At 36.4% G+C, this 13,264-nt stretch overlaps 1 protein-coding gene across 10 annotated transcripts in view; it reads right to left on the bottom strand.

Annotated features, from left to right (window-relative positions):
- TANK (TRAF family member associated NFKB activator) overlaps nucleotides 1-13,264 on the bottom strand; it is a 93,672-nt gene that overhangs the window by 49,481 nt on the left and 30,927 nt on the right. For 6 of the 10 annotated variants that reach the window (XM_032409556.1, XM_032409547.1, XM_032409523.1 and 3 more), the window contains exon 2: nucleotides 8,252-8,399. In XM_032409556.1, coding sequence (XP_032265447.1) covers nucleotides 8,252-8,350 — 99 coding nt within the window. In that variant the 5' untranslated portion in view covers nucleotides 8,351-8,399. Of the gene's footprint in view, nucleotides 1-8,251; nucleotides 8,400-13,264 lie in introns of those variants that run through there. The other 4 variants (XM_032409589.1, XM_032409572.1, XM_032409600.1 and 1 more) reach the window with 2 other exon arrangements.

The following is a 13,264-nucleotide window of genomic DNA, read 5'->3' on the forward strand; positions in this document are numbered from 1 at the left end:
TTTCCTAATTTCCCTTGTGATTTCTTCTTTGACCCACTAGCTGTTTAAGACTGTGTTAATTTCTACATATTTTTAGTTTCCTTGTTTTCCTTCTGTTGTTGATTTCTAGTTTCATTCTATTGTGATTAGAAAAGATACTCTGTATGATTCCAATCTTTTAACATTCATTAAGTCATTTTTAATGGCCTAACATATGGGCGATCCTGGATAGTGTTCCACAAGAACTTGAGAAAAATGTGAATTCTGCTCTTGTTGAGTGGGGTATTCTATATACGTCTGTCAGTTCCAACTGGTCTACAATGTTGTTCAAGACCTCATTTTCCTTACTGATGTTCTAATCTGGTTGCTCTGTCCCTTTTTGAAAGTGTTGAAAGTAGGGTATTGAAGTTGTTTTTTTTTTTTTTTTTAAGTAGGCTCCATGCCCAGCGTGGAGCCCAATGCAAAGCTTGAACTTACAACCATGAGATCAAAACCTGAGCCAGGACCAAGAGTCAGATGATCAACTGACTGAGCCACCCAGGTGCCCCAGGGTTGCTGTAGAGCTATCATTTCTTCTTTGAATACTGTCAATGTTTGCATCATATATTTTGGAGTTCTGATGTTTAGTGCATATATAATTACTATATCTTCTTGACAACTGATAATTTTTTCATTATATAACGCCCCTCTTTATCTTCTATAAAAAACTTTGATACAAAGTCTGTTTTGTCTGATATCAATATAGACACCCTTGCTCTCTTTTGGTTACTATTTGCATTGAATCTTTTCCCATCCTTTCATTTTCAACCGATGCATGTGCTTAAATCTAAAGTTAGGCTTGTAGATAACACATAGTGGGATTCTGTTTTTTATCCATTCTGCTAACCTATGTCTTTTGATTAGAGTGTTTGATCCATTTACACTTCAAAGTAAAATACCAGCAGAGAAGTACTTACTTTTGCCATTTTGTTGTTTTCTGTATATCCTACAGCTTTTTGTTCTTCGTTTCCTCCATTACTGCCTTCCTCTGTGTTTAGTTGATTTTTTTGTAGTGACACATTTACACATTTTGATTCTCTTTCCCTTTCCTTTTGTGTATATTCTGTAGATATTTTCTTTGAGGTTACAACTGAGACTACATACAACGTCCTGAAGTTATGACACTATCTTAACTTGATACCAAACTAACTTGAATTGCATATAAAACTCTCCAACTTTATAGCTCTGCCTCCCTACTTTGTTACTAATGTCACAAATTACATCTTTATATATTGTGGACCCATTAATATAGATTTAAAGTAATTTTTCTGGGTGCCTGAGTGGCTCAGCTGGTTGAGAGACTGCCTTTAGCTCAGGTCATGATCCCGGAGTCCCAGGATTGAGCCCTGCATCGGGCTCCCTGCTCAGCATGGGGAGTCTGCTTCTCCCTCTGGCCCTCTCGTCTTGTACTCTCTCTCTTACTCTTTCTCTCTCAAATAAATAAAATCTTTTAAAGTAATTTTTCTATATATCTGTCTTTTAAATCCTGTAGAAAACAGAAGTGGAGTTACAAACCAAAATTACAACAATACCAGTTTTTTTATATTTGTCTATATATTTACCTTTACAGAGAACATTATATTTTCATATGGCTTCAAGTTACTATCCAGCTTTCATTTCAACTTGAAGGACACTCTTCAGCATTTCTTCTAGGTCAGGTCTAGTGGTAATGAACTCTTTCCACTTTTGTTTGTCTGGGAAAATCTGAATTTCTCCCTCATTTCAAGGACAGTTTGACCAGATATATAGTATACTTGGTTAACAGGTTTCTTTCTTACAGCCCTTAAAAATATCATCCTGTTGCCTTCTAGCCTGCAAGGTTTCTGCTAAGAAATTCACCGACTGTCTTATTGGGGCCTCCCTTCTACATGATGAGTCCCTTTTCTTTAGATGCTCTCCAGATTCTTTTTTTGTTTTTGTTGACAGTTTGATTACAATGTAGTTTGATGGAGGGCTCTTTGGATTTATCCTACATAGAATTTGTTGAGCTTCTTGGACTTGTATATTCATGTTGTTCCCCAAATTTGGGAAGTTATCATTTATTATTTCTTCAATCTACTTCTTTTTTTTTCTATTTCTTTAATTTCTCTCTCTTTACCTTCTCCTATAATGTGTATATTGCTCCACTTGATAGTGTCCCATAAATTTAGGCTCTGCTCACTTTTCTTTTTTCTCCTCAGACTCTATTATTTCAAACGACCTATTTTTGAGTTCATGGATTTTTTTCTTCTGCCTGTTCAAGTCTGCCCCTGAACCCCTCTAGTGCAATTTTCAATTCATATGTTCTATTTTAAAAAATAGAATGTTTCACTTTTTAAAAATACTTGGTCTCACTGTTAATATTCTCATTTTGTTTATATTATTGCTTTCCTCATTTCCTTTCATTCTGTTTTCCTTTAGCTCTTGGAGCATATTTATGACAGTGTTTTAAAGTCTTTGTCTAGTAAGTCTGATGCATGTTTATCAAGGACTTTCTGGAAATTTATGATATTCTTTAAAAAGGGCTACATTTCCCTGTTTTGTTTTTTTTTTTTTAAGATTTTATTTATTCATTTGAGACACAGAGATAGAGAGAGAGAGAGCATGAGCAGGGAGAGAAGGAGAAGCAGGCTCCCTGCTGAGCCAGGAGCCCGATGTGGGGCTCAATCCCAGGACCCTGGAATCATGACCTGAGCCGAAGGCAGATGCCCAACCATCTGAGCCACCCAGGCGCCCCAACATTTCCCTGTTTCTTTGTAGGCCTTGTAATTTGTTGAAAACTGGGGTATGTGAATAAACTCGCCTAGTCTTTGTCACCAGGTGTGAAAGATCTTCACTAATTAGCAGGCCCGTTAGCCTTATGATTAGCTCAGGGTACAGCTTTATGGTCTTCCAGGTATTTTCTGAGTGTGTATCTTGTTTGGGCTAGTGTGTGTATGTTTCTGTTTGTTTCTGATTTTCCCTGGCTGGTTGGAAGTATGTTAACTTCTCAAAAAGTCTTACCCCAGCTTCTTAGGACCTTAGATGTTTATTATATTCCTCTTCCTTCAATCTCTTACACTTAGATGCGCACTGGAGCCTCTTTCCACATGCTATGCTGCCCAACACTGCCTTCCACAGCTTCCAGCCTGAGACCCAAACTATGCTACCATTCCCAACTCTGAGCTCCAAGTCAAGTGAGACAGAAAACAGTCCCTTGGATAGTCCACAGACAGGTCAGGATGTTTCAAACAAGTTCTACCTTGCTCTTTCCTTTCTGAGGGAGGGAACCAAGAATTTGGGCTACTTCCTCCCAACTGCACCACACCATCATGGGCAGGGAGTGGGTCCAGGGCAAGCAGAAATGCCAGGAAATTTCCTACAGTTTTGAATATGGCTTTTTCTTGACTAGGGTCTGCTTGGTTGCTGAAGATCACTGATTTCCAGAGCTCCTCTAAAATTATTTCAATCAATCTGAACAAGGGCCTGCCACTTCCTAGTTTGCCATCTTGCTGATGTCACTTAATAGACCAATTCTTTAAGCATAATGTTAGGAAGGGCAGGTAGACTCACTGACAGCACAGCCCTTGGGGCCTTTTTGCCATCAGAATGCCAGGCAACTTCTCCAAGGTTGTCCTCTTGCTTTTCTTCTCTTGCTCTGTTCTCTTTCCCATTGGTACTTCCTTCTCCCATCACTCCAAATATCTCTGTGAAGATGATTCCCAAATTGGTATTTCCAACTGGTACCTTAAAGATCCACACTTCAACTGCCTGCTGATCATCTTCCCCTGACTAATCTTCTTGCATTTGAACTCAAAATATCCGAATAAAATCAAATCAAGTAATAATTTCCTTTACCAAAATCACCACTCAGAGCCTTTGCTCTAATTTTCATACTGTAAGTTTGAGAGCTTGTATTTGTCACCTTATTACTAAAGATTTTAAATGAGGAATATCTAGCTTGTTTTACTTCAAAGTTCAATTTCATTTCTGGGAGTAGATTGGAACAAATTAGTGATTTACACTTGGCACCTCTGATTCTATAATTCGAAAAACAACAAATGTTCCATAAAACAAAATCCCAAGAAATATCAAAAGTATACAGGTCTTTTCATAATAACATTTTAGAAAAAAGTTAATTAAAAAAAAACAATGAATGAGATCAAAGTATAAAATTTTATGTCAGAACTCCTATTTCATTATACTATAGAGAATATAATGGCCAATAAATCTGACTTTCAAAAAGACTGGTGTCTTGCTTTAAAATGGGAATTATTACATTGTCTTCTGAGGATACAGATGCCTCTGCAGTCTCCTCATATGAAGCTGTCTACATCAAACCACAGGGGTTGGGCAATGGATGGAATAGGAAGTGGAAGAACAAAAAGATATGTACTATCTTGCCTCATCATTGCTACTTCTGAACCATTAGTCCTTTAAATTTAAGCAAAAGACCATCCACAAGGCATTCAATTATACCAGTCTCTCCTCGAAACTGTTTATCTTACAACATACCAGTCATTCTCTCACATTCAAGAATTTTGGCTCTTCCTTTAAAAAAAAATAGTTTATTTATTTATTTGAAAGCATGCATGCACAAGCAGGGAGGAGGGTCATAGGGAGAGCGAGAAGCAGACTCTCCACTGAGCAGGGAGCCTGATGTGGGGATCGATCCCAGGACCTTGAGATCATGACCTGAGCCAAAGGCAAACGCTTAACCATCCGGGCCACCCAGTGCCCCTTGGCTCTTCCTTTCACACAGTCTCTCCAAATGCTCCTGATCTTATCACCACTTTAGGAGAAGTGTTCTAATAGATCTATTTCTTGAATTTCTCAATCCCACTCCGGCTACCCACTTTCATGACACATTATGAAGACAGAGATCCTAAACATCAATTCAAAAACTCATTAGTAATAGTCTATTACTAATAGACCTCTCACATTCTTCTACTCCTTCTGTATCTGTTCTCTCACTTCATGGAGACCTCAGACATAAACCCTCTTTTTGTTCTTAGTCTATTAGACTCCTAGATTAACTTCTTTCTGATGTTAGTTTGTATTTCAAAGCACACAATTTCAATTGCTTTTGTACCCTTTCTAGCCACCTAACCATTATTCTATTCTTAACTCTGCAATCTCCTAATCCTGGATTTGGCCATCTGCTCATTCCACTTCTATACCAAGAAAGCTGCTGAAAAAAATGACAACAAACATGGATTGATTATCACCAAAAATTCAGTAAATGTTGGATGTAACATTTTTCTTCTCTCATTTCTTAAGTGAAGCTGTTTCAATTCTTTACTACTACTCTCAGAATAACCTAAAATCACTTCATTCAGATGACCTCACCTTGTATTTCACAGAAAAAAAAACAGACTCTTACATTATAACTCTATTTTTTTACTGAATAAATTTGACATGGAACATTATGTAAATTTAAGGTATACAGTGTGCTTTGATACATTTACATATTGTAATATGATTGCTCTTGTAGCAATATTTACCACATTATATAATTATAGTACAATATTATTGTCTATATTCATTATACTGTGCATTAGATCTTTATGGCTTATTCACCATTCATTATAAGTTGTACATTTATAAGTTTATATCCTTAAACAGCATCAGTCTTATCCCCACCTCCTAACCCCTGGTAACCACCATTTGACTTCTTTAGATTCCACATACAAATGATAGATGAAAACCTTGCTAACTTCCTGCCACCACCATTTATGATCTGCAAACTTATCTTTGTGTACACGTATTTTTTTTTCTTGTTCCTTCCACTTCTCAGAGGAATAGGTGTATCATCTCCATGCTTATTGAGCCTGAATTCCACATTGCCCTCTATCCTATATCCAAATGTCAGGAAGACTTTTTTAAAGCATATATATTAATCCTTCAGTAAACTCAGATTGAATAAGAATACAGTATGAACTACTTAGTCATATTCCTCATGATAGGGCCCTAGTCTACCTTCACAGCTTCTTTTCCTATACTTCTTTATTGTTCTTGTTGGAGCCATAGAATCACCTTATTGTACATGGAATGTACCATGTATTACCTCACTTTTGTGTTTTTATTATATAAACTGCTCCCCCCGCCCCCTTAATTTACCCAACTCCTAATCTTAGCCCAAGCTTTGGGCTTGAGAGTGGGCTTACGACCTGATCCTCCCAGACTGATTTGGGTGATTCTTCTTTGTGTTTATTTGTTAGCCCCCACAGATCTCCACTATAGCACTTAGTACACTGTGGTAATAACTATTAATCATCCTTTTTATCTTCTTATTGGAAAGTTCCTTAAGGGCATAAACTATGTTTTGTTTCAGCATTCCTAGAACCTCATCAAAGGCCCAGTATACAGCAGACATTCATTGATTTTTCTTAAATAAATCAGGATATTTTGAGTTTAGTATATAAGAATAGAGAGTATACATGTTTTCTTTTATTCTTGAATACTTGACAAATACTAAAAAAAAATATGGAGATATATATATATATATATATATATATATCTCCCTTTACCATCCTTTGGATAATTGCTGATGTGAGCAAAGGCTTTTTCCATGGCAGTTAAAAAGTTAAATCACAAGTTTCTGGTTGCTTACCATTGGCAGTGGAGGCAGAGGAGCAGTTAGAGAAATTTCTGTTTCTGCCTCAACCTAAGAATATCTCAATACTCCTCTTCCCTAATTCTGTTTCCTAACTTTCCTAGAACAAGTATAAGATTGTTGAAGTTTCTTAATGAACCTAATGGGAAAATAAGAAGAATAAAAGTTGGGATTTTGTTGTTGTTCTTGTTTTTTAAAATGTGATTATGCTTTATACCTGAACTGGAAACGCAAAGAAATCCAAATTCTAAACTTCAATAATTTGGAAAACTCCCTGTCATTGTTATGCCCCTGTTTCTCCTGTGTACCCCTAAGGAAGACCTAGTCCACAAGTCTACCCATATAACTGGAAGTAATCTTTTGCAAACAAACAGGAGAATCACAAATAATGATTTCTGAGAAATACAGGGAAGTACGTATAACATCTAGTTTTATAGATATGTCAAGTAGAAAGGATAAAGAGAATTGTGTAGTTCCTATATTTATGGAAGAGACTAAGAATTGCATGGCTAGCATATTCTAGACTTCAGAATTTTAAGGCTAATAAAATTGTTTCTTAAATGAGGTAACCAATTCAAGATCTCCCACTTTCAACTGCCTGTTGAAACTATTGCAAGGTTGGCCCTTGGCTGGCATCCGGGAACTTGACTTGTAATAAAGTCGATAAAGTAATAAAGTTGACTGTTGTGCCAGCTTAATTAGACTGTACCATGAGATTTATGGGGAAGACCTACTTTCCTTCTGAGAGTCTGAAATTTTGATTGACATAGGATATCTATGTGACCAGCTCTTAATAAAAACCCTGAATTCTTGAGTTTCAAATGGAGTTCCCTATGTAGAAGGACTGCACTTGAGTGACTAAGTTTTTGAAGCTGGAGGCAGGGTGCACTCTGTGTGACCCCTCACTGGAGGGAAAGAGCATAGGAGGCCTGCATGTGGATCCCTCCAGAGTCTGCCTGATGTTTTACATTAATGATCTGACTGTGTATCTTTATCATGTCACTGTAATAAATCTTAGCTGTGAGTGTTACTGTATGCTAAGTCCTGTGAGTCCCTCTAGACAACACAGAATGTGTTTTTTGGTACTGGGACCCCCAAAACACTCCTAAATAGTGATATTAAATAGCAAATAAAAACTCTCTCATTAGCATCTCACAGAAGTGTGTGTTAATAAAATCCTGCCCTAAAATCTGATAGTATGGAAACACAGTATGAGAATAAAGGACAGAATTTTGAATTGGATAAATTTAGCATTATGAGAAGTTCATTACATTCTTATTTTTCTCATTTTGCTGCAGATCAGTGAAGACCTAATCATGGACCAATGACAGACATGTGCCTGGGAACTACTAAATTTATGCCTAGGAAATATACCTTTCTTCTAATTACCATCTTTTGAAACTGAAAATTAAAAATTATTTATGGAGGATGATGCTCTTTATGAACTATTCCTTCAGGTCACAATGTTTGTTTTTTTTTTTTAAATAAAAAACAACAAATAAGAATCTTAAATTTCATCCATTAATATATATCTCAGTGTTTTAGTTATTACAGTTCTTCAAGAAAGTTTATAACAATACAGTATTTTTCACTTGCAAAAGATTCTCAAATTTCCATTTGCCAGAATAAATAAGAACTTTCAAAACCAAAACCATATACCTTTTGCTGTAGTTCTTTTACTGCAGAATCTCTATCCATACATGCCTGTCGAAAGGCTTCATAAGCTTTATTGAGTTGCTCGCCAATATTTTTATCCATTCCTCTCTGTTCTGTAGCATCACTATAAAGGATGGAGTATATGACAGGTCTGGAAAATAATCAGAACAATTTAGATAGCTATGAAATTATACAAATCTCATTTCTAAATGCATCTTATAGACAGTTCTGTATAGTTTATCATGAACATTATAGCACCAAGTACTATAAAAGTTTATAAAGGCATATAAGTCTCATCTAAAATCCTGATTAGAAATCTTAAGAAACATTAACTTCTTCAATTTTAATATTCTTTACTAATGTTCAAGGAGCAAGTGGGGTTCCAGTTCATAAAGATGCTACTTTGAAAATAGTAATCTAAAAACGCAACCTTAAAATGGAGAAATATAAAAGGCCATTTGTTATTAATACTTTATTATAGAAATGCACAATAGGATTAGCAACGTGGGAAGGGATTTCTTTTTACTAAACGGACAGTTATTCCCACTTATAAGGTGAATTCTTGCTACACTGAAATTAGAGCAAAATTAAGTAGATAATAAATGTTTGTGGATGGAGTTCACACTGTTGTTATCGCAGAGCAATTAAAATGTGTGAAAATGCTCTTATTTTAGCACAAAATCTAGGGAGAGTTGCTGTTGGATTGTACATTAAAAAAGAAAAATCACATCCCTTCAGTCCTACCCACACTCCCTATTAGTTTTCCAACCTCCCTGCTGTTTCTGAACTACAGGTGATTTACTGAGTGGAGGTAATTTGGTTTTATCATCTCAATTTGCATAACATTTCTAACCACATTCCTTGGCTCTGAGCAGAGGGCCATGTTATGATTCTGATTTTTCCTGTCCAGCTGTAAAAGCCACACCACAGGACCTTTCTTAATCTTCTGAAGCCACATAACAGATAAAGTTCTCTATCAGTCATGGGGGGTTTGGAGGTACCAAATTATTTCACTTCTTTATGATTGGAAATCCTTCATAATCTCAGTCTCTAATCTTTCATCTGTCCTTTTATTTTGGGTACACAATGCTTTTTAAAAAATTGTAGTATTTTATTAAAATACAATTCATATAACATAAAATTCACCATATTAAAGTGTACATTTCTGGGGCACCTGGGTGGCTCAGTCATTAAGCCTCTGCCTTCGGCTCGGGTCATGATCCCAGGGTCCTGGGATCGAGCCCCACATCGGGCTCCCTGTTCTGTGGGAAGCCTGCTTCTCCCTCTCCCACTCCCCCTGCTTGTGTTCTCTCTCTCACTGTTTCTCTGTGTCAAATAAATAAATAAAATCTTAAAAAAAAAAATAAGGTGTACATTTCTGTGGCTTTTTGTATATTCATTATGTTGTACAATCATCACCATTATCTAATTCCAGAACATTTTTATCACTACAAAAATAAACTACTTATTAGCAGTTAGTCCCAATTCCCCTCTCCCATCAATCCCCCAGCAATTACTAATCTGCTTTCTGACTCTATGGATTTGTCTATTTTGGACGTTTCATATAAATGGGACCATATAATATACGGCCTTTGTGTCTGACGACTTTTTTCACATGGCATAAAATTTCTGAGGTTTATCCATGTTGTAGCATATAACAGTACTTCATTGCTTTTTATGTCTGAGTAATATTCCATTGTGTGAATATACCACATTTTGTTTATCCATTCCTCAGTTAATGGACATTTGAGTTCTTTCCATTTTTTGATTATTCTGAAGAAAGCTATACTATTTGTGTATGCATACTTGTGTGAACAGGTTTTCAATTCTCTTGGATATATACCTAGGAGCAGAATTGCTGGGTTAGATGATAACCTTATTTAACTTTTTAAGGAACTGCCAAAGCTGCTTCCATAGGATGTGTACCATGTTATATTTCACTAGTAATGAGTAAGAGTCCCAATTTCTCTACATCTTTACTAACATTTATCATCCATTTTTAAATTATATGCATCCCAGTGGGTGTGAAGTGGTATCTCATCACAGTTTTGATTTGTACTTCCCTAATGATGTTGAACATCTTTCCAGTGCTTATTGGTTATCTGTATATCTTCTTTAGAGTAATGTCTATCTAGTCAACTCCTTTGTCCACTTTTTAATTGGGTTATTTGTCCTCATATTGTTGATTTGTAAGACTTCTTTATATATTCTGGAAACTTGAGCTTTATCAGATATATGTAATTTGCAAACTTTTCTCCCATTCTATAGATTATATTTCCTTGATAGTGTTTTTAATTTTGATGTCTGATTTTATCTATTTATCTATTTTTTCTTTTGTTGCTTGCTTTTCTCATGTCCTATCTAAAAAATTGCTGCCTAATACAAGTCATGCAAATTTTCATCTATGTTTCCTTTAAAGAATTTTATACTTTTAAGCTTTTAAAAGTGGATCTTTGATCCACACTCAGTTAATCCATGTACGGTATGAAGTGGGGTCCAAACTCTTTCTTTGCCATGCAGCTATCCTACTGCCGTAGCACTAAAGGATATTCTTTTCCCACTGAATGGCCTTGGCACTCTTACTGAAATCAGCTGACCATAAACTGCAATGCTTTTTAAAATATCTGAGTAATATTTCAATCCTACCAGCCAGTCTTTCATTTTAAGTACTAAATACACTAAGTCATTTTCAGGCTTCTAAAAACAATTTCAAAGTTTTTATTTTGAGGATCAGAGTGTTATTGCTTTCTGAAGAAATAAAAGAATGATAATTTTTTTAGGCATTCCACTTAGGAAGTTTGTTTCTACTGCTACCTCTGATAGATAAAAAAGATGAAATGCTCTTAGAATAACTAACATTGCCAGGATCTGACATGCCATAGATACTATGGAAAAATAAATAATCAGCATTAACACAAAGTATCACTTTGAGTACTTTATTCATTTGGACACTGTATCATTCAAAGAAGGATTTAAGGCAGCTTATAAAAATATAAGCAAGATTAAAAATAGGTATACAAGCAGGCAAAGAAAATAAGGATAGGCAGCTATCAGGACTATAATATAGTGTAAAATGCTAATGCAGAAATGAGAGGTTTAAGTAACTATGTGGCTAAGTTACCTATCACTGTCTTAAAAAGCTGCGCATAATGACAAATTGTCAACATAAAACACACCTATATTTTAAAATCTGAGACAAACAAGAACCTTGAATTGGAAACCCATCTAGTTTCTTATTTTGTTCTATCACTGAATGACTGTGACCTTGATTCAGGGCCACTAAATGTTTCTGAACCCAAGTTTCTTTCTCTCCAATACAAAAAAGATGTTTGGACTTGATTTTGAAGAAACTTCTTTGTTCTACAGTTCTTGAGTCTGCTGAGTCTAAAAATGCATGTCTGTTCCATCAAGAAGGTGTATTCTTGTTTTTAGAAATGTAAATGCAATACTAAAAACAGCTGCATCATATGCAAGTAAATCATGTGAAGGCTTCACTTCAGGTCCTTGAATTAGATCACACAAATGTCACTAAGAAGAGTTACTGAGTAAATTCTACATGGATGCATCCTATTTCCTGAAATAAGAATGTACGCTGGAGAGATACGATTCAGGTCAATACAACTAAATAAATGATACATTTAATTTCTATCTCACAACCAAGAAGAGAATTGGGTGTTAGATCAGTGACACTGACCAGAGAAAAAGTCACTGGGACCCAACTAATTAAATTGGACAGATTTCAAATATTAACACCCTGAACTTTAAAGCCACTTGTTCCTCTATTTTTTTTTTAAAGCATTTGTTAAGTGTAAAATTAATTTCACAATTTAAGAGGCAGTCACATTTCAATTACATTTTGGTATGCCTGCTGCAAAACTTGCCAGGCTCCAGGGAAATGGTTTTATTTATAGTAAACATGCTCAAACCCAAATCTCATTGCTTAAACCCAGGAGATCCAAGCTAAAGCAACCTCTGCCTTGGAAGCACTCTTCTAGTTATGGTTTCACTCTTTTAGGTGTATTTTTAAGAAAGCCTTCCATAGTAATTTCTTTATTCTGGGTCTGATTTGCTGGTTTCCTTCCACTACAGGAGGAAAAGATTAAGTCACTGATACCCCAGAAGGTACCTGGCAAGCGGAATGCAAAGCACCCCCACCCACCCAGGGCAATCCCCCTGAACCCAGGAGAGTCCCTACCCACCCACATCTGTCGCTCTGGCAGTAGTTCCTTTTTTTTCCCCCCTGGGTGGTTCCTGTGAGAAGGAAAATGAAGGACAGCAAGTTCCTGTTCTGCCTCCCAGGTCCAGTGTATGCCCACCCAGGAGGAAGCACCAAGAAAATCCCTGCACAGCAGGCTGCTTCCTCTTTCATTAATCCCTTGGTTCAATAACGAAACTGTCCTAGCGTAGAAGAGGCAGCCTACGCAAGGAAGATAATTTTATCTTCCCTTGGTAAAGTTTTCCAGCTCCAACAAAGGTTTGCCAACTGCTAGGACCAAACTTAGATATTAATAAATGGATCCCATTACTATTCAATTCAATTAGGAAAAATAAAGTTTATGTTTACTTGTTACATGTTAGGCACTTTTGTGGAGATGTGGCAAGGGGCTTCAGAGAGTACCACCTTAGAGCTGTGTTCCTTTTACAAAGTTTTTTCACCAATTCTTTATTTCCTATTATTCACATTCCCATCTGACTGATAAGGGCTCAGAGGCATTAAATGACTTGCCTAGAGCTACAAAGCGATAAGCATGGGAACTGGGACTACAGCTTTGAAATTCTTCATTTAAGGACTGATTATTAAAGGCAACTGCAGGGGCGCCTGGGTGGCTCAGGTCAAGATCCCAGGACCCTGGGATGTGAGCCCCGCATCAGGCTCCCTGCTCAGCGGGAAGCCTGCTTTTCCCTCTCCCATCCCCACCCCAGCTTGTGTTCCCTTTCTCGCAGTCTCTCTGTCAAATAAATAAATAAATAAATCTTAAAACAAAACAAAACAAAAAAAATGAAGGCAACTGCAAA

The sequence above is a fragment of the Phoca vitulina genome, unplaced genomic scaffold (assembly GCF_004348235.1).
Source record: "Phoca vitulina isolate PV1807 unplaced genomic scaffold, GSC_HSeal_1.0 scaffold1, whole genome shotgun sequence".
Lineage (NCBI taxonomy): Eukaryota > Metazoa > Chordata > Mammalia > Carnivora > Phocidae > Phoca > Phoca vitulina.